Source organism: Cheilinus undulatus, linkage group 17 (genome assembly GCF_018320785.1).
Source record: "Cheilinus undulatus linkage group 17, ASM1832078v1, whole genome shotgun sequence".
NCBI classification, from domain to species: Eukaryota; Metazoa; Chordata; class Actinopteri; order Labriformes; family Labridae; genus Cheilinus; species Cheilinus undulatus.
In genome coordinates, this window is record NC_054881.1 from 34,995,786 (window position 1) to 35,021,416 (window position 25,631).

Here is a 25,631-nt window from a genome sequence, read left to right on the forward strand (position 1 = left end):
ATTTTAGTCATTGCTACTCTTTATAGTTTTAGTCTAGTTTTAGACTATAAAAAGTCCTCACATTTTAGTCTTTACTTTTTGTCCAAGCATTTACTCTCTTGCCTAGAGCTGTACCAAATCATGGAAAGATGTTCTATACACCATGGATCCCTGCTTTCTACAGCTGGGAGGCAGAATAGCTACAGATGCATTGTCATTTGGCAGATTTACCCACAGTGGAGAAATATCATGGATTCTAAATGTCTGATGAAAACTAAACTCACTTTCTGAAAATGCAAACAGTCTAATCCAGCTGACAGTCTACTGTTTCATCTGACACCTACCCCATGATGCTATTTCAAGGTTCTAAAAATGTGATAGATATAATCAGTCTTTTTCCCCATGATTTTGTTTGCTTCTGTTACTCATAGAAAAGTTTAAGTTTCTGAAATATATAATTCTAGTGCCTCAACTACTTCTTAACATTGTGGGATTGCTGTTTTCTACCTTTTTTTATTCAAACTTTTAACACAAGTCTCACATTCATAGATTTCTGTGATGGTCTACTCTGGCCTGATCTGTTCTCACATTCAGCTTTCTTAGCTTTTGTGTGGATTCATAAATGCTACACTCGTCCGTGCAGTGGTTACAGTACTGGCTGATTTTACCTACACTTAACAGAGCTTTCAGAGAAAATCCTCTGTGCTTTCCAGAGAGGACATTATTCGCTTGTCTGAAAAGATCAAGGAATAAGATACATGTGCAAACACACAACCACACAGACTGTATGTTCCCAAACATGCAGGGATTTCCTGCTGTAGCTGTGAGTCTGGAGGTTGTTTAGGAGATGGAGAGGCACCTCTTTCCATTGCTTGTAAGCATCGAGCCAACCACCAAACTTCACCTTGCACTTATGCAAAGACCTTCGACTCCGAGGATAAACAATATAAAGACAGCCTGTCATCTGAAAGCCACTGAGCTGCTGTCAAGTAGTCAAACTTATTTTCATAAAATAGAGCTTCATGTTCATTTGCGGGCTATTTCCTGTCTTTGCCTGAAACTCTAAGACTCTACATGTTTTTATGTTTACGTACAAAACTTACAAAGCTGCTGTTACGAGTCCTGGTTCATGTTATTAAGCTTAAACACATAAGGGTAATTTTATGCCTTTTCTTACACAACCTTTTTTCATTAAAACAACAGAAAGAAACATTAATAAAGCTGAAGATATTATAAATGTAGTCCTACATCTGAGCTTACTGAAATATAATAGGGATACCCCAGGCATTACAGGCCAATATTCATAAATCATATTATAACTGATGGGTAGATCTCATTTTCATGCCTCTTGTCGGAAATATCCCTCAAACTTAAAATAGTACTGAAACTAGATTAGATATATAAAGTGCCTATAAAAGTATTCACCCCCTTGGACGTTTTGAGCTTTCAGTCTGCAAGCAGTTCTCTTGCAAGAACAATTTTTCCAATTTTTTGCTGCATTTATTTTACCCTCTACCTTTACAAGCCTTCCAACACTGGCTGCTGGGAAGCATGCCCACAGCATGATGCTGCCAATGCCATGCTTCACAGTGGGGATTCTTTGGTGTCTGCCGGACGCCAATTGCTGTTTGTCTTATGGCCAAAAAGCACCATTTTGGTCTCATCAGACCAAGGAACTTTTTGTCACTTAACCACGGAGTCTCCAACATGCCTTTTGGCGACCTCTAGTCTAAATTTAATAATTTTTCTTCAATGGTGGCTTTCTCTTTGCCACTCTCATATATTTCTGACTGGTGAAGAACCTGGGCAACAGTTGTTGTAGGCAGAATCTCTCCCATTTCAGCTGCTGAAGCTTGTAACTCCTTCAGAGCAGTTTTAATTCGTCAACTTAATCTATGACTAAAAATATTAATGGACAGCCTTTTTTTCCATGTCAAAAACTAGACTAAGACTAACATCAATAGATCTTTGATGACTAAAACTGACAAAAAGTAAATTTAGTTTTTGTCAAGATGACTAAAACTAGACTAAAATGTTTTGTAAGTTTTCATCAACTAAAATTAGACTAAAACTAAAATGTATTTCATCTAAAACCTGAGACTAAAATTTAAAAAAGCGACCAAAACACTGCTTCAGAGTAGTGGTAGGTGTCTTGGTGGCCTCTCTCTCTAGTCTAGCCATTTCTTAATGATGAATTTAACTGAACTCTGGGGGGTGTTCAGTGCGTTGGAATTTTTTTTGTATCCATCCCCTTTTTCATAACCTTCTGTCTGGGTTGCCTTAAGTGTTCTTTTGTCTCCTAGGTGTAATGGTAGCCATGAATACTGATCAATCAGTGACTGGATCTTCCAAAAACAGGTGTCTAAACTACAGTTACTTGAGACACATTCACTGCACTCAGGTAATCCACATTTCACTACTTGTGAGGCTACTGGCACTGATTGGCCGGACCTCTCTGACTACTAAATACTGACTTAAAGGGGGGAAATATTTATGCAGACACTTACCTTACATTACATACTTTTGTTTATTTGACATTACGTTGTAGAAATCTGTTTTCACTTTGGCATTAAGTTTTTTTTGGTCAAAAAAAGCCTAATAATATTAACCATGATTGATTTATAACACCAATGTCAATGTCAAAACAACAAGGGGGTGAATACTTTTTATAGGCACTGTATTGGTACGCACTAGTTGCTTTTAAAGCATTTTGAACTACAGTTAAATTTGTCTGAAATGGACTGTATAAATAAAGTTTAACTAATAAACAGTTGGCATTATTAGTAATTTAGAAGCAAAGTTAGCAGTACTGTTTCAACTTTTGCTGGACTGAGCAATGCCTAAAGCATCAACAAATGTGCATGTGCTACAAACAGAATAAATAATTCATCCAGCTCAGAAAATCTTAAGTATTTCACCGTAGAAAATATAGTCATATTTAAAAGCATTACTTTTTTGTATCTTTTCACTTTGTTATAATCTTGTATCATCTCCAGAGGACAGTCGTCGTTTTTTCTTTTTTGTCTTCTTTATTTTTTATCTGCTTTAATGAAGTCAATGTTTGAGGCTTGTATACAGAGAGTAAATTGTATTTACCTGGTCCAGACACAGGAGGCTCTGGTTTGTGGGACTTCTTTGGGTCCAGTCGGTCCTTCTCCAGCTGTTTCCGTGTACTCCGCTGCCGGGCCTCTCTGAACATTGGCAGGGCATGAGCTGGAGACACAAAGGGCAAACAAGGATAATCAAGTTGCTTTGGTAACTCGAACTGCATGATCACAAAACACAGATGCACAAATACGCAGACCGGGCACCTGGCAACATGTTTACGTGTTTTTAGCATAACTCGTACAGCACTGCTCTGCTACATGGAGAGATTTAGCCGTGTTTTTATACAAAGAGTCAACACCTACTACTACACCCCACACAAAAGAAAATACACACACCTGTTGACCTCAGGCAGCATCTCTCTGCTACTCTTCACACTTTTGTGAACTCTATCACAATAAAGGCCCGCAGCACTTAAATCCATGAGTCTGTGAGTGAATGTGTGCATGAGTAAGAGTGACTGAGTGCCCTTGAACGTGTCCAAGAAGGAGCGTGTACATGTGTGTGCTGTGCTCTTCTCCTCAGGGGTTACAAAGAGGCACTTTTTTGATAAAGTGATTTTCCATTCAGGAGCCCCGTCGCTGTTCACTCTTAATTCTTCTCCCTCCATGCTCCATTAAGCAAAAAGGTTACTGTTAACAGATTCCCTCGCTTTTCTCAATGGGCCGTCACTCGCTTTCTCTCCGCTTTAATTTTCCAGTGCTAGAGCATCAAATGCGTCACTCAATGAACGCCTGCCTACTTCACACCTTGTTGGCATAGAAATTAAATCACATGATGCATCAGTAACCCAAACAATGAACTGAGTTTGAATTGGGACCTTGCAGCCAATCAGAGAGCCGGCTGCTCCGTTTATCCAGGTTCATGACTTAAGTATGGGGGTGAAACAGCAAGAAGCACGCAGAGAAGAGGTGATAGCCTCATGTGTTTGCAGGTATGACAGGATGACAGGTAGTTGGGCTGGCGTGTGCGTGTATATTCATAGGTAAGCATGAGGAGATCACGCCAGCGGGGGCGGATAAGGTGGCCGTCCTTAGCGTGATCTGGTGTGACTGTGAACCACATGGAAGTCGCGTGGCTCATCACCCTAAGGCTGCTGATCTACTCACCCACAACCTACTCCATCAGCTAATGGTGCTGTAAAAGCCTTCAATAACTCTCTCACTCCTGGCAGAGTCCCCAGAACGGATAGATTGTGTTTGATTGTATCTTTGTGCGTGAGAATCAAACAAGAGGCAGCATGTAAACAGTGACTCATGCTGGATTAAAGTGCAGAAAAGCACTTCAATTTTAAAGCTTATTTAATTATTTAACGGCTAAAGCTGATGTGTGAAACTTCACATCATTCGAGACAAGGCAAAGGAGCAGGGAATCAATGTACCAATCTGTTAAAAAGGTCAGATTCTTAGAGAGCGTAGATGAAACATGAGTTTTTGTGTCAGAACAATTAAAGGAAAGCTTACGTGTAATGATGTAATCTTGTGTCAGTAGCTCTGCTTGTTTCTCCTTCCTCTTGCTCTTCACTACACAAAGCTTAGCCCCTCTGCAAAAGAGTCAGATGGTTACAAATCAGCATTTACAGATAAAGAAAAACAACCAGGCCTGGTGTTTACATTTAGCCAAAGATACTTCAACCTGTGATGAACCTAAGCTAATTATAGTTTTCTGCAGAAAAAGTAATTTGAAATGTCTTTGCTGTTTTTTTCATTCATCATCAAAAATGTATCAAGAAGACGTCATAGTGATGCATTTACTGAATAATTTGTTATTTGGAGAAATAATAATGATATTAAGAAGAACAGTTACAATTTAAGAGGTGGTGTGTTCAAGATAGAGGCGTTCAAGAGACAGTTTGCTAAAACATCTGGGTTGATCTTAAGGTTTTTTCCTTTTTTTTCTAAATTTCTAAATGAATCCTGCAGTTTGTGGATGCTATTGTTTTTGCTGATGTGACAAGTTAGAAAGATTTTTTTTACACCTATAGTGTAAATCGACGGTGACAATTAAGGCTGGGTATGATTGCCCGAATCAATTCGATTCCAATTCACAAGGTCATGATTCATGTAGGGATATCTTTTTTCACAAATTCTAGCAATGAGAAAATTCTATTTAAACCTAAATACTCATTATTACTTGTAAAAGAAACAAAAGCATGAATGTGTTTGTTATTGCAGCAGTGAAATGCAGTCTTTTACAAAAGTTGAAAGATTTGTTGGTGATTACAAAGAGCAAGTGACTATAAAGATTTGTAAGTGCCTTTCAGTCGATATTCAGTAAAATACAGCACAAAGATAAGATATTTAATGTTCAAAATGATCATTTTCTTCAACTTTCCTTCTAACAAGACTCCAACCTCAAATTTCCACATACAACGGTTGTGCTGTGGTCTGCCAGTGAAACGCACTGCAAAGCAATTCGACCCCTCTCAAGTCAATCAAACAGTTCAACTGCATGTGCACTTCCGGCGCCTCCCCTCCACTTTGTTGGAGACATGCAAAGTATCTGGTCAACTTCAAAATAAAGTACAATGCACAGACTCCTGATCATAAATCCCTACTATCTCAACATTACGTGTCATCCTGCAGCACGAGCAAAAGGTCATTGTGAGGTCAGTGGGTCACAGAGCTGCAACGGTGTCATTTGCGTTAACTTTTAAGGTAAGAAAAACAGAATTTAATGTGAAACCACCCTTCCTTTGTAGTAAACAATAACCTTTCACCCATGGTGGAAGCAATAAGATCATGGAATTACGTCAAAATGAACGGCAGATCAACCCCCAAAAGGCAAAATAATCCGCTGTTGACACACTATTCCTGCGTGAACTTACAGTTCTCCCATAACCCCTGTCCTCTTGTCTCAAGCTGATCAGGGCTGCACTGCATCGTTCTAGACACGCTTCCAGTTCCAACAGCGAGGTTGCTGCAAAGTGCGGCGGAGTGGGTGTATGTGGACATTACAGGTCAGTATGAGGACTGAAGACACTTTTTACTTTGTAATGCACCATACATTTTCAATGGGCAACAGATCTGGACTGCATGCAGACCAGTCTAGTTCCTGCTCTTTTCTGTGAAGTCATGCTGTTGTTACCTGCACAGAATGTGGCTTATTTTCAGGATTTTCAGTGTCTTCTGAAAAAGACACTGTCTAGACGGAAGCATAAGTCACCCTAAAACTTACATGTACCTCTTAGCATTAATAATGCCTTCACAGATGTTTTAGTTACCCCTGCCATGGGCACTAATAAACCCCAACACATCACAGATGCTGGCTTTTAAACTATGCGTTGATAACAACCTGGATGGTCCTTTTTAGCCAGGACTTACCAAAATAATTGGGATGCTAAAATAGAATGGAGAAGTAGCTGGCTAGTTTTGAGACCCTAACAACTTTGTTCAGTCAGCCTCTAAAGGAAACTGGAGCCAGGCCATAAGGTGGTGGATGTTAGGCAGGAGGCAAGCCCTCGTGGTACTGATATGGTGCATTTTTTTTAGAGTATTATTAAAGCCAATCAAGGGAGGACACACTTACTTACTCACTAGATAGGATAAATTCCAGGAGCTATTGGAGAAAAAAACCACATTAAATAATCCCAGCCATGATTCTTCAAAAATAACCAAATATCACCTGTGGCTTTTAACAGGGTCATAGTACACCTTGGCCAGTCCGTTCCCAGTCCCGACCATGATCTGGTTTAGCTTCGGGTGCCACAGACAGCGGACAACGCTCTGCAAAACACAGACAGACAAAAATACAGTACAGTTGAATGATTGTGTATAGTAGTCTTGAGTGATGCTTGTGAGGAAATGAGGTCATTCTTTAAAAACACCAGCCCACAGCAGACTGTGCACATCCTGCAGAGGTGTTTCTGTTTGTTATATTTCATTGTCCTAAGTATTGCAGGCTTGGTCGTAGTACATCGGGGATCAGTCCCAGCGTGCTCTGCTGCTCTAGAGTTGACTATATTTGGTTGTTGGGATGAGGTCTGAATCGCTCAGTCTGTGTGTGACAGATGGCCCAGTGCCAATAGGCGAATGCGACATTTATCCAGAGGTGTGTGTGTTAGAGATAGAGACACACTGAAAGAGAGGCAGAGAGAGAGATACACAGTTGTTGGAAAGTGATGAAAGGTTTGTGTTTATTCTGTAACATGTGAGCTACACTACAGATCCAGACTCCCTGCTGGGGTCATCACGATACCAGAGTTTTAGACTTAGATAGGATGCTAATAAAAATCAAATCACTTTGATGCCATGAGGACAAAAATAAAAGTCACAGTCTTACAATCTGGGGGAATTTCTTGATTTGAGCCCCAAAATTGCTGCAAATTCCTACATAATGTCTAAGTTGTACAAATACAAATAAGTTAGCAATGTTTCTACACTGAAACATTGCAAATTTGTGCAGCTCGGTTCTTAGTTTTTAAGAGCCATAAAAGTAACTTTTTTTAAAATGGCAAAAAACTGAGAAATGTCAGAATTAACTGCTCTGAGTTTGGCAGACTGCTGTGATTCTCCTTTTTTCACTTTAAGTTGCTTTGGGATAAAATTAATGCTAAAGATCTGAAGTTTTGTAAAAGCTTTGGTCCTTTTATTACCACTGATCATTGAAAACACACAGAAATTGTACCGTTTAAAAAAAACAGGTATTAAAAAAAAAAAACTAAAATAGAGGAAATTTTGACTTTTTTCTCCCAGTAAAAAACAAACATAAATGGAAATGTCTGCCATGCTGGTAAAGTAGCTGTGCAGATTTTTTCATACTGAAATGGGTTGGCAGGTTTTTATGTGGAGCAGAGTAGGCGCTCTGGGGGGCAGCGGGGGGGTATAGAGCAGGGGGCATAGGATGGAATGGGGGGTGGGTAGTAGGACAGCGACTGGGACGTCCAGATTCTGTGACGGTGAAAGCTGCTTAGTGCCCAGCTGTTCGGCTTCCCACCAGGATACCAGAGGAAGGAGCCTCAATCGCACACATCAGGCACATACGCACGCACACCAGAGGACAGAAATGTACAGACATGGCGCACATCTGCAATAAAACACAGTTACGACTCATTGATAACTTTCATTTAAGGCCAGTATTTCTACCAAAAAATACGGTAAAAATAAACTAAATTAAAGACATTGCAACAAAAACCATTTTAAAAATACGATAACTCTCTGACAAATAAATACACTTTAAACATGTTATTTTATAATAAAAATTCAACAAAGTGCTTCAGTTCTACACAAACCTCATAGATAAATGCCTACACTCTAAGGCCAGCAGCTCAGAAGTGAAGCTCATGGGACAGATGAGGGTTAATCTGCTCAGCCAGATCATGAGCCGGCTGTAACTGATAGAAGGATCTGGAAAAGGCTTTTAACAGGATGTGCTTAACATGAATCTCTCATACTCCATTCATACATTGGAACATGGATGATAATGCATATAGAAAAGTCCACTGAATGTAAATATGTTTGCATTACACAGCAGAAATCCAATTTAACAGCTTGAAAACTGTCCTATAAGATAGAGATGCACATGCCGCCTACTCCATGATGACAGGGTACATGGAACTATTTGGTTACGATTTGTAATGATTTTTCAATTTCCATTTGTTGCAGATCTATGCTCACTTCTCATCGATTCTGCCTCATGATGGAGCAGGAACTCATAGCTGAAAATGAAACTCAAGACTTAGTTCTTAAAAGATCTTTAACTGGCCAGAGTGGAAATGTGTCCTGTGTGTTCAGAAACAGTTATTTGCACAATTTGTACCAAGTTTGCCAACTTTTTGGTGTCCTTAACAATCTGCAGACTCAAAGTAGATCACACACACCACAGCAGATGAGTGTAGCAATGGTGGCGCTAGTACTGGTCTTTGATCCTTGCAGCTGATGTTATTCTGCCCTTTCATTGATATACTGAGTTATTAACACGTCTCCTCATATGAGGCACACATATTTTGATAGGTGAAACTTTTTAACATCAGAGGCTTTGGGGAGGAGGTGATGTCTGCTATAACTGCATCAATCATTATCAAAAATGTTTCTGACTGTAAAATCATTGATTTAAATGTATTTTTTCCATTTATGCTGCTTAAGGAAGCCACAGTCTGCAGCACTGACTCCTCATTGTGCAGCAGGAAGGTGTGAGAGGAATACTAATGGAACCACTCAGTGTCCACTGATAAACGTCCCTTTATGAATAAAAATCTGGATTACATTAAAATAAAATAAGAACAGTTCCACTGCATGACCACGAATCAGAGATATTAATCCCACTCTGGGTTATGTTTAAATTAGCTAATTTTGATCATTCTTACCAGTCTGTAAACCAAGCTAAAGCTAAACTGAGTCATTTAAATACATATGAACATGTAAAGCTGCAGCTGGTGGAATTCTGCTAACAGTCTACAGTACATGTTTTAAATCAGGGGAGTCCAATAATCTCTACAAACACATTTTCAATCTATGTTTCTGCATCGAAACACGGAAAGCTTTAAAAGACACTGATTTTTCTTTTTTTTGTTTTAAATTGTTAAACTTTAGAGCATAGGCCCACTGCTTTTAGAGATCGCTCTGACTCTGGCAAACATTTAGACAAGCAGAGTTTCAAATCTACAGCCCAACGTACACTCAGAGACTACTTTATTAGGTATACCTTGTTAGTACTGGGTTGGACCCCTTTTGCCTTCAGAATTGCCTTATCTGTTGGTATCGTTTCAACAAGTTGTTGGAAACATCCCTTAGAGATTTTGGCCCATATCAACATGATAGCATCACACAGTTGCTGCAGATTTATCGGCTGCACATCCATGACGCCAACCTCCCGTTCCACCACATCTCAAAGGTGCTCTATTGGATTGAGATCTGGTGACTGTGGAGGCCACTGGAGGACAGTGAACTCATTGTCATGTTCAAGAAACCAGTTTGAGATGATTTGAGCTTTGTGACATGGTGCGTTATCCTGCTGGAAGAAGCCATCAGAAGATGGGTACGCAGTGGCCATACAGGGATGGACACTGTCAGCAATAATACTCAGGTAGGCTATGGTGTTTAAACGATTCTTAATTGGTACTAAGGGGCCGAAAGTGTGCCAGGAAAATATTCCTCACACCATTACACCAGCACCAGTAACCAGAACTGATACAAGGCAGGATGGATCCATGCTTTCCTGTTGTTTACACCAAATACTGACCCGGCCAATTGAATGTTGCAGCTTAAACTGAGACTCAGGCAATGTTTTCCCTATCGTCTATTGTCCAATTTTAGTGAGATTGTGCAAAGTGTAGCCTCAGTGTTCTGTTCTTGGCTGACAGGAGTGGCACCCAGTGTGGTCTTCTGCTGTAGTTTGTCTGCTTTAAGCTTCAACGTGTTGTGCGTTCAGAGACGGTATTCTGCATACCTTGGATGTAACAAGCGGTTATTTGAGTTACTTCTGCCTTCCTATCATCTTGAACCAGTCAGCCCATTCTCCTCCGATCTCTGACATCAATGAGGCATTTTTCATCCACACAAAAGCCGCACACTGGATATTTTCCCTTTTTTCAGACCAGTCTCTTAAAAGCGCAGAGATGTTTTTGTGTGAATATGCTAGTAGATAAAAACTTTCAACGAAAACCTTAAAGGGTGGCTAAAATAAAAATAGAGATGTGAGCACTTTGAACTACACCATGTTTTGCTGTAATTTTATGTAACTATGATGTAAAATGTTACTATTTTATCTTTTAATTTTACTTTATTTTTTTAATCAGGTGTAACTGTCTTTATGCAATTTCTATGCAAACTTTATATCTTTACTTTTACTTTCTTTCATTTTCTAAAAGCCTAACTAGGGAGATGGAAACTAGCAAAAGCTGTAACCTCTGCATGTGAAACATCAGTTACTTTTAGCTTGTTTGTAACAGGTTGAAGTTGTATTATGTAATTTGCATTGCATTTGCATTAGGCTAGCCTGCCTGGCACCAAAAACCATGCCACATTAAAAGTCTCTTAAATCCCTTTTTCTTCTGCATTCTGATGCTCCGTATTAACTTCAGCAATTCTTCCTGACCATGCCTACATGCATGAATGCATGAGTTGCTGCAATGTGATTGGCTGATTAGGATCAAGTGTACCTAATAAAGTGGCTGGTGAGTGTATGCTTTATGTTTTGGGTGTCTTGAGCTTTGCAGCATGATAACATATTGTGTGCTTTCCCATGCCGCTTGTGCCGTTTGTTTTACTCATCAGTCTTTGCAATTTTTGCAGTTTTTTGTTTTGTCCATTTTGTGGTCAGTTCTCATCTGCACCACCTCTTTGAGACAAGATGCATCTTAAACCTTAAAATCTTTCTGTCTATATGCAACACTTCTTCAGCAAAAAAATGAGTAAGAGACAACAAAAGCAGATACCCTCTGCTAGTTAAGAATTGCAATACATATTGAGTCCATTTAAATTGCCCATATCCGTCTCAGTTCTTAATTTCATTGCATAATATCACATTCCTACTGTAGGAGATGCTTTCCCTATAGAAACCACATCAGCATGTACCTACATGTGCATATTATGAAAAGTCCAGGGTACAGACTGTAGCTATGCTTCAGTGTAAATGTGTAATGTGTTATAAATTGCAGTGTCAGGGTTGTCAAAGCAAAGCAGCCGGTTTTTGCATGCTAGCAAAGGCCGAGGTGACATTTAGGAATTCGGTTACACTCCACAGGTTCATTCAAAGCTAGAGGAATTCACCCAATACACACCCCAGAAACTAAACATAAAATGACCCCAAATCAGGCAGTAAAACCAAAATTAAAGCGACAATACGGCCAGGTGACTGCAGTCAAGCTAAGTTCGGAAACCAACCCCTTCAGACCCAAACAAATCATCCTGTCAGCGGAGAAACAAGTCAAACAGAAAGAGCAGAACAGGCCAAAAACAGACGAGTTCAGAGGGGCCCCCACAGCAGCTGGATCCACTGAGAACCCCGAGCCAAGCACGGCTCAGCCCAGTCCAGCAGTAAGGCTGCTTTCCAGATATTCAGAGCAGCGTGTTTACACTCTAGAAACCCCTGTTTAGGCTTCGTGTCCACAAAATTACATCACATCATAGAGAGGGGAACTTTAATCAGGCGGTTCTTCAGTAGCAGCTTTTTTTGTCCCGTCAGATTAAAATACCAGTGGCTGATTAGCATAAATAAGACAACAGCAATTCAACTAAAATGTATACTGACGATGAAATATTGTGATCCAGCACTAATGGGACACAAGAGTTACAGCTGTGTGTGAGTGGATCCAAATGTCTGCTAATTCTGACAGACTGAGCTGCACAGACGAAATAAAGCAGCGAGAGAAAGGAGAGCTCTCGACTTAGCGCCTCAGCTACACACTGAGTGGGCACGAGTCCGAGACATCTGTAATTAGTATGAACTCTCTCTGCAACTGCTGGCTCTCACATCTCGCCTGGTATGATGCACAAGAAAGAACAAAGTTAAAGCCTCCTCTTTAGTTTCAAGCTTGGCTTCTGTTACTGTGGATGAAAGATGGACAGTTTGTATTAAAGGCCTGAACACCTAAAGAGCTTTGGAACAGAGATCAGCTCACCGAGAGCGGTGAAGCACGAGAGGGAAGGTGCAACAAAGGAGAACAGAAACCTGTGAAGGTGAGCCAGAAACAGCTCCCAGTCTATAAAAATTCCAAAGATTTTAAAAATGTACACTGAGGCTGTTCAATGAGCCTTTACACACTGAAAAAGCATTCCTCTTTTCTTTTATTCTGCATATTTGTCACACTTAAATAATTTATAGTCAAACAAATTTCAATATTAGACAAAGATAACCGGAGTAAATACAAAAGTCCAGGTCTGATTACTGCCAGACCTGTTGAATCAAGACATCCCTTAAATAAAACTTGTCTGACAAAATAAGGCAGGCTAAAGGGCCTGAAAAAGCAACATATCATCTAAAGAAATTCAAGAACAGATGAGAAACAAAGTCACTGACATCTACCAGCCTACAAAGGATCAAAGCCATTTCTAAGGCTTTGGGATTTCAGCAAACCATGCTGAGGGACATTATCCACAACTGGAGAAAACTTTAAACAGTCATGAACCTTCCCAGGAATGGCCATCCCTTCCAAAATTACTCCTGGAGCACATCGATGACTCATCCAGGAGGTTGGAAAAGAACCCAGTACAACATATAAAGAGCTATGGGCCTCACTTGACTCAGTTGAGGTCAGAATTCATGACTCAACATTAAAAATGGCATCCATGAGAGAGTTCCAAGGCAAAAGCCACTACTGACCAAAAAAGAACACAAAGGCTGGTCTCACAAATTATGCAAAAAAAATAAAAAAAAAATTTAAAAAAAGACTTTTGATGATCACCAGGACTTTTGGAGAAATATTCTGTCGAGTTGCGCAACAAAGGGTGAAGTTTTTTGAAGGTTTAACAGCATTTCATCAAAGGAACATCATACCAACAGTTGAATATGGTGGTGGGAGTGTGATGTATGGGGCTGCTTTGATGCTTCAGGACCTGGGCCACTTGCAGTAATTGATGGAACAATGACTTCTGCTCTCTTCCAGAAAACCCTGAAGGAGAATGTCCAACCATCAATGTGTGACCTAAAGCTCAAGTGCACTTACTGTATGCAGCAGGACAACCATCCAAAACACACCAGTAAGTCCACCTCTGAATGACCAACTGGACTCACATCTGACTGAGATGCTGAAGCATGACCTTAAACAGGCTATCATGTTAGAAAACCCTCCAATGTGGCAAAATTAAAACAATTCTGCGAAGAAGAGTGGGCCAAAATTCCTCCACATCAATGTGAAAGACATTTGCTCAGTTGTTGCCGCCAAAGGCGGCACAACAAGTTAGGTTTAGGGGGCAATTACTTTATCACATACAGCCAGGTAGGTTTGGATGTCTTTTTTCCTTAATAAATGAAATCATTTAAAAACTGCATTTTGTATTTTGTCAGGTTAACCTCTTCTAGTACCAATATACCTATGTTTGATGAGCTGAAACGTTAAAGTGACGAATATGCAAAAAAATAAGAAGTCAGGAAGGGGGAAAAATACTTTTTATAAGCACACTTGCATTTTTCAAGCATAGCAAATTGGTGCAATCTAACGTCAAAAGTTTGCTACTTTTTGTGCATGCACACCTCTAGAGAAAACATGAAAACTGCAGGTTAAAGCTGAACTCCAGCCAAAAGCTCAGTGTGCTGACAGTCAGTAGGTTCTCTCCTGGTTTCTGCCCCCTTTGATGCACTAAGTTAAGCTTGGTTATCTGCCAAGGGGGCCTAAACAGCTTTCACTCCAGAGGGCAGCCCGGGATTCAGGTCTGCGGTTGTGTAACAATGTAGTCAGAGATGATTGGTGGACCTTCCTTTCACCCGCCTTCACTTTATGAAGACTGCACTTAAATTCTGGGGCCATCCGAGGAGCAGACGGCTGATGTAAACATAGTAAATAGCACATTCAACAAGTTCACTGAGTGCACGTCGACTAAAACAACTGACAGGTAGGAGCACGAAATTTCATGGCATTAAAAATTATTCTTTTCACAAATAGGGGGTAAGGAATCTTCACGATTCAGTATGAGTGGTAGAATTACACTGATTGCTTATGGAGTAGACAGTGTATAAAAAAGGGCAACTAAATTTTGAGATAATAAAAAAACATAAAGCTTAATATAAAATGATAAAATACTGTGAAATGGGTCAATGCAAAGCATTTATGTGATGTCACAGCAACTGATCTCAGGTGTGATACCAGCTATTTGCCATGCACATTATTACCTAACAAAACTAGCTGATCCACAAGTTATTTCTCTTTTGTGAAAAAAAAAGTAACACGATCACTAAAAAATCCTTTATTTGATCACTTGAGTGGCGTTTCCAGTGGCTATGATCAAAGGATTCTACCACAGCCATATAAACACTGAAAGCTTAATAGTCTTATTTACACAAATCAAACCTATGCCAAGGCGATTGGCAGCCCTCACCCGTCTCCAGACTGCATTGTTTTCTGTGGCACCAGGTTTGATTTTGTAGGGAATCTGCTGGATTTCTGTAAAGCACCAAGGGTGTGCAGACAGGAAAAGGTCTTGCAGTGTTTTCTGGGGAAAGTAAGCGGAAGCCTTTAGAGTTTCTCCCAATGGAAGATGGTGGAATGGGTTAAAGGCCAATGGAAAAATCACTTCCAAATGTTTACCCTCTTCAGAGAAGTCAAAGAAGAGCAGAGTGATGCAGAGAAGGAAGAGGGTTTTCAAGTTGTTTACAGACTCAAAGTGTCTGAGGTCTTTTTTGATGCTGCCTGTAGTGATAGTTGTTACCACATCATGCGGCTGACTTTATTTACATAAACGATTTTTTAAATGCAACATATGGAAACGGCCAGTGTCTGACTAAAATGAAAGCTTTTCTAAATTTGGATAAGGGCTGTGCAAGTAAATTCAGTTTCATAGATACTGCAGTATTTGTAATGAAAATATCACTGATGTTATGTAATGAATTAGGTAAACAGAAAGGGGGCAAATACTTTTTCGCTGTAGCCACTCTGCCATAAGCCCAGATCAGTGGAGGGCTGCAGTGATGGTTGTACTTCTGCTACTCTGTCCCATCTCCACACAGGATTTCAGCAACTCAGTCAGAGTGACCACTGACATCTTGGTCTTCTTTCTTACTAAAATCCTTCTCTGATTGCTCACTTTGGCCAGGCTACAAGCTCTTGAAAGAGTCCTGGTTGTACCAGACTTCTTCCATTTGAGAATTATGGAGACCACTGTGATTTTGGGAACCTGCAAGCGGTTCCTTTGACATCATGGCTTGGTTTCTGCTCTGATATGCATTGCCAGCTGTGAGGCTTTCTATAGAGAGGGGTGTGCTTTTCCATATTTTGTCCAATCAGTTTAATTTACCACAGGTGGACTCCAGTCTGGGTGTAGAAACGTCTCAGCTAAGGGCGCACTCACACTAGGCCATCCGTACCGTGCCTGGGCTCGTTTCAGCCTAAAGTCTGGTACGTTTGGCCAGTGTGAGCGGCATGCTTCGCAGCCACGGCAGGGAAGGACGAGGTGGGCCTTGGCACGGCACGGATGCAAATGAAGGAGCACAAGCGCGGAAATGTGACGTGACATGAAGTAACCAAGAGGACCTGCTTCAGAGCGCAGAGAGCGCACCAGGCAGCAGCTGCATGCAAGAGACAGCAGGACTTTTTCTAGAGAGAACTATAATTTTGTCTCATTGTATTTCAACAGGTTACAAAGATTTTATAAGAGCTGAAGAATTTAACTTCACACAGCTCCACTATGACCTCATTTTAATGAACCCCAGTCCAGTCCACATTTCTGACTAGTTTCTAACAAAGTCAGGCTTTAACCACTGAGAGGTTTTGTGGTTTGTGAAATAAAGCTTCTTCCCTCGTTTGAGTCACAAAGAGCAGCTTACAGGATAACAAACACCTTTCATCATCCATACATAAAGAAGAGTGCCAAATACCTGGACGTGTGTGCCAGGGTTAATCTCACGGCTGATTTAACCCCTCTAATTATGAAATTATAATACCATACTATCATCCACTGAATTAAGTTATCTTTACTTCTATTTCATGTCATCAAGAAGTGAAACTGTGGTCTTGATCACTGATGTCTGAACCAAACATTGTGTATTAATCCCGTGGCGTTTTCACTTCCAGCTCTTGTCATATGGTTAAAATTTCTCTCGTCACAGTAAAAAAATCTTTGAATTGAACATTTAATCTTGCTCTGGATACAGGCCGTCTATGACATGAGAGCTGGTTTGACGCAGCACTGAAAGTCGTCCAAACATATGCAGAGAGATGGCACTGTTCACAACGCATAAAGGAGTGCACAGGAGATTCAGATAGTACACGGACATGCAGAAGAATGACTTTATAGGGCTTATACGAGTTAAAAAGTCCGTGTTTCTTTCAGCAGAAGTGCCTGGAACTCTGACATGCTCCAGATTATATGCTGTGAGCGATAACTCCGCTATGAACCGCTTTCCCAAGTCAGCTGAAATAACTCCGGTGTCAGTTCAGATATCGTATAAATCTGTTGCTGTTTTACAGCTTATAAAAACTACTTGTATATACTGAGCCATCAACACGTGTAAGTTCATCAACGGTGGATTCTCCTTGTGATGACGTTGGCGCGTGACATAATCTGTGCCCAGGTCTTGATGTGTTGAGCAGTGTGAGTGCGGGCCAAAGGGGGGACAGGGGAGGGGATCAAATGGGCTTCATTACGGTTAGAATACGGCACGGTATGGATGGCCTAGTGTGAGTGCAACCTAAGACCGGGAGAAAGGGGAGGAACCTTATCTAAATTCCAAATATTTTTGCAAAGGGTGTGAATATTTAAGGTACAGTCATATTTTAGTGTTTTTTTTTTATCTTCAACACACCAGCAAAAATGTCTAAAATTCTGTTTTTACTTTGTGATGATGGGGTAGAGAGTGTAGATTAATGATATAATCAGGCTGCAACATAACAAAATTGAAAAAAGTGAAGGGGGTCTGAATACTTTCTGAATGCACTGTACATTAAACAATGCTGATAAAAAAAACAAACTGGGCCTCAAAGCTATTATTTACTCTTTATTTGATGTTTATTTATCAAACTTAATAGTGCTGTGCCAATATTAAACAATGTAATGGCATGTTGCATATTGTCCTCGTATTATGTAAGCCTAATTTGAACTTTTTCCCAAAATTGTTTAATTCCATTCACCAGCTTCTTCAAGCTACCATCCATCATGAGCTCTAGCTACACAATAGAGAAGGACAGAGACAAAAGAACTGTGGTTTTAATTTTGAGAAACAGAGGCACAAACAGTGACAGAGATTGTTGTTTGTCCCTCCTGAATGACAGAAGGCTGAGCTCCATGGCACCAATGTTAGAAATGTTATTCTTGGTGCTTTTAGTCATTAAAGTATCCAACAGAGATCTCAGTCAGTTCTATTTTAACACACTGTTGTTTATTCTGACTTCAGATGACCGCACTGACAGGGTCATCTAACTATTACTGTAAATAAACGTGTGTAGACTCTAAAGCTTACACTCTGATATACAACTACAGCTTTAAATAATGAAATAAAAAGTCATAAAGAGATAAGGACTAAATAAAAGCTGGATGCATTTTTGGTTGAATTTAAGTTACTATCTCAGTTAAAATAGGTCACCCCAAACTCAAGCTGCCCTCCCCTCCCCTCAGTTAGTGCAACTGTGCAGCCGGAGTGTGCACTTAGATTGCAATCCTTGGCACAGCATTTACACTAACAGCAGCTGGCTGGCAGGACGGGGGGATGCGTGGACACATAAACACAGCTTTTGTCTCTTTCCCCCCTCTTTCGAACATGCTCACTCAGTGGCCCATGTTAGAGCGTCATGCCTTTGCAAGAAAAGACCAAGTTAGAAGCCATTAGCCTCTGTCAGACCTCACAGTTATGACTGTGGATCTACTGAGCAAGATCTGTTGAAAAGGACAGAGAGGAGGAATCAGGAAGCAACAATAAAACTGTTTTTCAACAGTAGGCAGCACCTTTTTTGAATTTATTCTTTCACCAGGTAGTCCCTTGAGATCAGGATCTCTTTTCTGAGGTAGACCTGGCCAAGACGGCACACCAGCTACAACCTCTGCCCTTAATTTCAGCACCTATGGCTGCATGCCCTCCCCAAATGGATTTCTGAGAAAGCAGGATTACTATAAAGCACAGTATGCTAACGTGGATGACAGTGAAGTCTGTGCATGTGAATGGAACATGCTGATAATTTAATTTTAAAGTGAGTCAAAGGCAGAACGTATAAAAGCGTCAAAAGCTGCCCTGCCAAAGCTTTGTGGGAAGTACTTTCAGAACAGAAAGGTCAAGTTACTCCACTTTCTGAGCTTAAATCTCCCTCTTTATTTTCCCCCAAAACACTGCTTCTGTCAATATTTCAACCGGGAAAAGATGGAGAAAATACATTTTACATACTGCTGCTGACATACAATTTGATTGAGACTTACAGTGAGAACTGGGCTATTTAAGACACAAGTACAAAAACAAAGCTCATTCTGACCAGTAATTGGTCTTATTTGGTTGATGAAAAAGAAAAAAAGCCCTCCATTTCAAATGTGTTTTTAGCTTTTTACAATCGTGAAAAATAAAACAATCAAGATTAAACAATTGCTGTGACACATTCCACGTTGCCAAGAAGGATGAAGAAGATGACACAATGGCAGCTGTTGGTAGAGAAAACAAATAAATAAAAATAAATGACCTTAGTAATAAATGAAAGCTTTGGTTTTTGACAAGAAGGACCTGGAACATTGCAAAATAACTTGCAATCTCGTATGGTTGTGGCTACCCCTGAGGTAACACAATAAATGTATTCAGGCAAAGATACCAAAAATCAATAAGTAATTAGTTTTAGTAACCAAGATCACCTCTTTTAAAGTGACTGACCCAACTCAACAGAGGTTGAATCCAACTGATACTAGTAGTCTCACAGTGAAATATGGATCACCTGAGTACAGTGAATGTGTCTCAGGTGATTTTAGTGTAAAGTTACATGTGTCTGGAAGGTAGTATTCTTGGCTACAGTTAGACCATGAAAACTAAAAAACACTCCAAGCAAGTCAGAAAAAAGGTTACTGAAACGTTTAAGTCAGCAGATAGATACATAAAATTCCCAAGGCACTACACATCCCCAGCTAAACCCATCTTCAAGAAATGGAAGGAAAATGGCACATGTGTAAATCTGCCTTGATCAGGCCGTCCTTACAAACTGTGTGACCGTGCAAGGAGACTAGTGAGAGAGGCCTCCAAGACACCTATGACTACTCTGGAGGAGTTACAAGCTTCAGCAGCTGAGATGGGAGAGACTCTGCAGACAACAACTGTGGACGGGGTTCTTCGCCACTCAAAGCTTTATGGGAGAGTGGCAAAGAGAAAGCCACTGTTAAAGAAAACTCAGATTAAAACTGGACTAGAGTTTACCAAAAGGCATGTGAGAGACTCCATGGTCAAGTAGGAGAAAGTTCTTTGGTCTGATGACACCAAAATGGTGCTTTTTGGCCATCAAACAAGATGGTGGTGCACACCACAAACACACCATCCTCACTATCAAGCATGGTGGTTGCAGCATCATGCTGTGGGGATGCTTCTCAGCAGCCAGCCCTGGAAGGCTTGTAAAGATAGAGGATAAAATGAATGTGGCAAAATATTGGAAAATCCCTTAGAACAGTCTTAAGTCAAGAGAACTACTTGGAAGACAATTTTTTTTTTTTTAGCAAGACAATGACCTGAAGCATACAGCGAAAGCTGCCCAGAAATGGTTTAAAGACAACAAGATGAATGTTCTAGATGGGATGAATCAAAGCCCAGACCTCAATCCAGAAGAGATTGTGTGGCTGGACTTGTAAAGAACTGTTCAAACCTGGTGCAAGCCTGATTGAGACCTATCTACACAGACTTAGTGCTGTGATTACAGCCAAGGGTGCATCTACTAAATACTGACTTGAAGGGGTGAATATTTATGCAGTCACTTATTTTAACTTACATATTTTTGTTTGATTAACATTACTTTGTAGAAGTCAATCTTCACTTTGACATTAAAGTTGTCTTTTCCCTAAAAATGCCAAATTGTATTTACCATTATTGATTTTTAAAATCACCAAAAGGGTAAAACATCCAAGGGGGTGAATATTTTTTATAGGCACTTTAAGTTGAGCAACAGTTATAGCTGAATTATATTTCACAGGGCTATGGTCTACTCTCACAGGACAACTGTTTATTTGGACAAACAATAATTTAAATTTTCCTAATTACTTTTAGAAACACTGAGTGACTCATACATATATCTGGTTGAATCCTTTCCGAATAGACCCTTTCAAAGTGGCATACTCCAGCTTTAATAAGTACAGATGTAAATAAATACTCCAAATTCTAATCTGCTAAAGTAATCCTTTGGTGGGTTAAACATTAAGCTAAATGAATCTCCATTTCAAAAGTGTTCAGCTGTCATAATGAGGCTGTTAACTGCTGCTGTTTTAACCAAACACAAACATTCAAAGGCTGCAGTTTTGTTTGTGGCCATTCGTCATAGTGCATAGAGGACATGCACATTGTTTTCATTAAGTTTTATTGTTTCATGATGGATTCCTTTCCATTTCTTTTCCAGTGTGTATCATTTTGGACCACTTGGGTTTGTAACCAACGTATCATATCAACCAGCTGAAAACATGTTGCAAAAAGAGCTGCTGATGTTGTTGAGGGTGAAGCGGAACTTACTGCATTGGTGACCTCTATTTCATAGACTTTCTGAAAGGAAGCTCGGTCGAAGAAAACCAACTTTCCATTTCCCTCTTCTTTCCTCACTGAGGTCCCCGTAACAAGGAGCTTATCATCTGGACTAAAGCAGCAGTCGGTCCTGAGAAAGAAAATTACAAACATACGCATTCATCAGCTAATGATCCACATTTATAGTACTTAGCAGGTTAGAATTTAAGTGACAGCTCTTGTCTTACATTGTGAAGTAGTTGGTGAGGCCAGTAGCTACATTCACAGGCTTCTTGAAGTTTCGTATATCCCACGTCTTCAGGGTGTCATCACCTAAAAAAACAACAGATGAATAGTAAACCGTTATATTTACATTACACAGAGTGTAACCACGATTTACTTTCCTCGAGCGTACTGTTTTCTTGACTTTATTTTTCATTTACATTGCAGAAGGATGTTAAGTGAGGCTCTTAGAGAGATTTATTCTTGTTTACTATTGTGTTAGAATCTCTTGACAAACTGTACATGGAAATGACACTCGAGTTGTTCTGTGTATACATCTCTCTTGGATGAAGGATTAAGACCTAAAAACACGCCAACAAGTCTGAGGTGTTTCTTACCTCCACGTGAAGCGAGCGTCACGCCGTCATAGGAAAAGGAGAGGCAGGAGGTGTCTGATCCCGGGATGTGAGCTTGCTTACAGTGAAACTTTGTGTGCACCTAAAAAGTCAAACAAAAAAGACAGATCATATAATGGGTAGTACAGAGGCTTTTAAGCAACTCCATCATGTTTATGTAATAACAGTACAGGCAAGGGAAAGAGTAGATTAAATACAACCAATCATTAATTGAAATATTTCACTTTGTTTGAGATAAATCAAGAATATGGAGGTTTCACTTTGTGAATCAAACCACAGGGGACAAAAATAAACGTCTTTTTGATATTCAAATTTTTTAGATGCACCTGCACACTAAAAAGTTCAAATTCTTCACTGGCTGTCTTTTCCATACACACAGCAGTCACAATCATGTTTAACAGAGCTCTTATTATATTATGATGTTCCTCACAATGAAACAGCTTCTCCTCTGTTTCACTGGCAGCGGTTTCAGGTGCTCACAGTAGCAATAAAAAGACCTTTTCATTCTCTGCCTTCAAAACACCACATGGTTTCTATTTCCTCAATGAACACCGTAAAATATATTCAACTTTGAAGCCCACCACAACTTATGAAATGTCACCAGCTCTACACACCGTACCCACCACGCTCTTTAGCAAGAGTCCAGACCACAGAGATTTACCTTGGCAGGCTGAGCTGCCTGTCTGGAAGATAGTATTTAGATTTTTCCCCTTGCTCCAACTTTAAGTATTATTATTCTATTCCTACTGTGAACAGTTTAGCAGCCAGTATCCTTCATAGGACTGCCTATAAAGTCTGCTCTGTGCTAACATTGCTCCTGGGGTATCTTATTATTATTTACCATAAATAAACTTGCATGGTGACAGTAGCAACAAGCATTATCCCAGGTTTCACACCAACCTTTAAACCACTTCTAGAAATGAAGTTTGCTTCCCTTTTAGCACATGCAGGAAGAATTAGAGGCACCAGTGTTTTAGAGTTGGGATTATTAAATATTGTTTTAACAGTGTAGGGTTAGTTTCAAATCATACAGTCTTCTCCATAAAACAATGGATGAGAAACTTGTATTTTTACATGGAATAGGGCTAATAGGCCTACAATTAAGTGCAAATGTTTAATATAAGCTGCCAGAAGGGAATTAAAAGCAGAGAGGTCAATCATTGTGGAAGAGAGTTCATAAATCGCAGAACCCGGGGAAGAGGCTGCCTCAGCCTGGATGTCCTGGCGTTGATGCTGCGCAGTCTTCTACCAGAAGGGAGGGGAATGAACAGTCCGTAGGCCAGGTGGGTTGGGTCCTTTATGATGCAGGAGGATCTACTCCCGCACCTGCTCATGTTGGTCTCCTCCACAGATGGAAGGCTACTGTCAGAGATGATTTTAGGTGTAAATTTAACCCCCCTCTGCAGTGCCTTCATGTAGCCGCTGAGCAATCCCTGTATCACACTGTGACACAGGAAGCGAAGACTGGGGGTTGATGGATGTTGGTTTTTACGGACTGATGCTGATGATTAGAAGCTCATGAAACTACTAACGATATTTGACACTGATACGCATTTATCACCACAAATTAAAATCTTCAAGTGAAGATTTTGAATTTGAATTGGTATTGATAAATAAGTAATAAAGGGGAGTTGTTATTTCTGATGACTGTTATTTCTGTGCACCTTTTACAGTTCATTTATGTATTGACCAATAATGTTAGTGCACCAAACTCAAGTGAAAGCAGCAAATCACTGAGTAAAATGTTCGGTTATAGCTCAATTTCAATATAATATATTGAAAAACTGGATTATAACAAATTGATGCCTTAATGTTTTCATCATGAAATGTTACTGACTGTTTTAAAGGAGCTTATTGGGAGGGATACATTACTGATAGTAGAAGATGAATGTATAAATAGACCTTTATTTTTAATATTTTGAATCAGAGAGGTAGCTACTGACTAAGTTAGAAATCAATATTTTTTATACAAAGCAGTACTTTACCCTGTTAAATCTTCTGGAGTCAAGTGATATGGAAGTTTGCATTAAGTACCACTCAACTACCTGAAATTTAAGCAATTTAGCCAGACTTTCCCTCATCTCTGTTACCAGGATCAGCTTTAGGACAGTTTAGCCACACAGCTGTTAACAAGCTACACTGATATGTTTAGTGAAAGAAAAAAATGCCAGTCTATTATCAGATTTGCCCTTCATGATGTCATGTGGGGAGTTTGCACTGCTCTGCCCTCCCTGCTTGGAAGAAAGTTCCACCCTCCTCTCCTGATCCAAGAGAGCCGCATCCATTAAGCCACACCCATTTCGTGAGAGGGGCATGGTCAGGGGTGGAGTCAGACAGTTCAGTAACGTTTAAAGCCACAGACACAAAAACAGCTCTTTCTGAGCAGAGCTGAAACAGGGGGTTTTTAGACATGCAAAAATCCAATACTGGAGTATTTTTCCAGCAACAAACTTCATGCCCAAAACATGGGCATGTTTTGAGGACCTCTGAGACCAATATAAACTTGTCTTAAAAGGGTAAGATATGTGACCTTTAAATAACATGAAAAAACTCAACCTCAAACAGATGAGTAATGTTACATTTGCAGTCAGGACGCTCTTAAAAGTCACTGCTGCTGTTGTAACTTTAAGAAACATTAGCTGTGGTGAAATGCATGGTTTCTGACCCACTGATTTACACTGGGGGTTGACATTACCTGCCTAACTGCATTGTGCCAACTGTGATGTTTGGTAAAGGGACAATGATTCTAGCTGTTTTTTTGGACTAGGCCTCATGTCTCTAGTGAAGGCCAATCTGAATTCTTCAGCATACCCAGACATTTTTGACAATACTATGCCTTCAACTGTGTGGCAACAGTTTGAGAAAGGCCATTTTCTGTTCCAACATGACTGTGCCCCAGTGGACAAAGCAAGGATTATAAAGACATGGTTTGATGAGTTTGGTGTGGAAGAACTTGACTGGCCTGCACGTTAGTGCAAATTTGGTCCAAATTTAAAGTTATTACCTAGAGGAAGAAGTTTCAAAAATGGAAGGACTGACAGACAGGCAAACATCATCTATACAGACATTAAAACAAAGCCCATGGCAGATAACATCACTTGGATTCATAAGGAAATTGTGAAACAGACTTTAGTTCTATTTACTCTGTTTTGTGTTTATTTTGTCTTCTGGGATAATAAACTATATTTAGTATTACTATTAATAATATACTAATATTTTCTCTGTTTTGGATTGTTGGCCAACACAAGCAGCCATCTTTGGAGCTTTAGAAAAGTTAAATTCAAGGTCTTGGTCAGGCTAATCATGTGTATAATTCTGCCCTCATAACTATTTCTCCGGCATGTTGCTGTATATGAGAATGTGACCTTCCTCAGCCTGGCTGTGATGATCAACATGTTCCACTGAAAACCAAGAAGGCTGACTGACATTTCAGCCACAGGTCATTGTATGGAGGTGAGAACAGCGTAAGCTAAAGGGAATGGAATCTCATCTTTGTAGTTACTCTAAAAGTTGTTAGTAGGTGAGAGAGAAACAGTGGTGGCAATTAGGAGGTATTCTGACAACCATGAGAAATTAGCAAAGAATTGATCCCAAGTACTCTTAATCTCAGTTACTGCAGACATGTTCTTCTTAAATCTGCAAACAGGAGCACTTCAGCCT

At 40.0% G+C, this 25,631-nt stretch overlaps 1 protein-coding gene across 1 annotated transcript in view; it reads right to left on the reverse strand.

Moving 5' to 3' along the window:
* LOC121524724 (WD repeat-containing protein 70) overlaps positions 1-25,631 on the reverse strand; it is a 66,388-nt gene that overhangs the window by 2,241 nt on the left and 38,516 nt on the right. Inside the window, exons 11-16 of the mRNA XM_041810208.1 lie at positions 21,954-22,053; positions 21,582-21,666; positions 21,346-21,484; positions 6,709-6,809; positions 4,548-4,627; positions 3,076-3,192 (exon numbers count right to left, since the gene is read on the reverse strand). Of these exons, the coding sequence (XP_041666142.1) occupies positions 3,076-3,192; positions 4,548-4,627; positions 6,709-6,809; positions 21,346-21,484; positions 21,582-21,666; positions 21,954-22,053 (622 nt within the window). The remainder of the gene's footprint in view (positions 1-3,075; positions 3,193-4,547; positions 4,628-6,708; positions 6,810-21,345; positions 21,485-21,581; positions 21,667-21,953; positions 22,054-25,631) is intronic.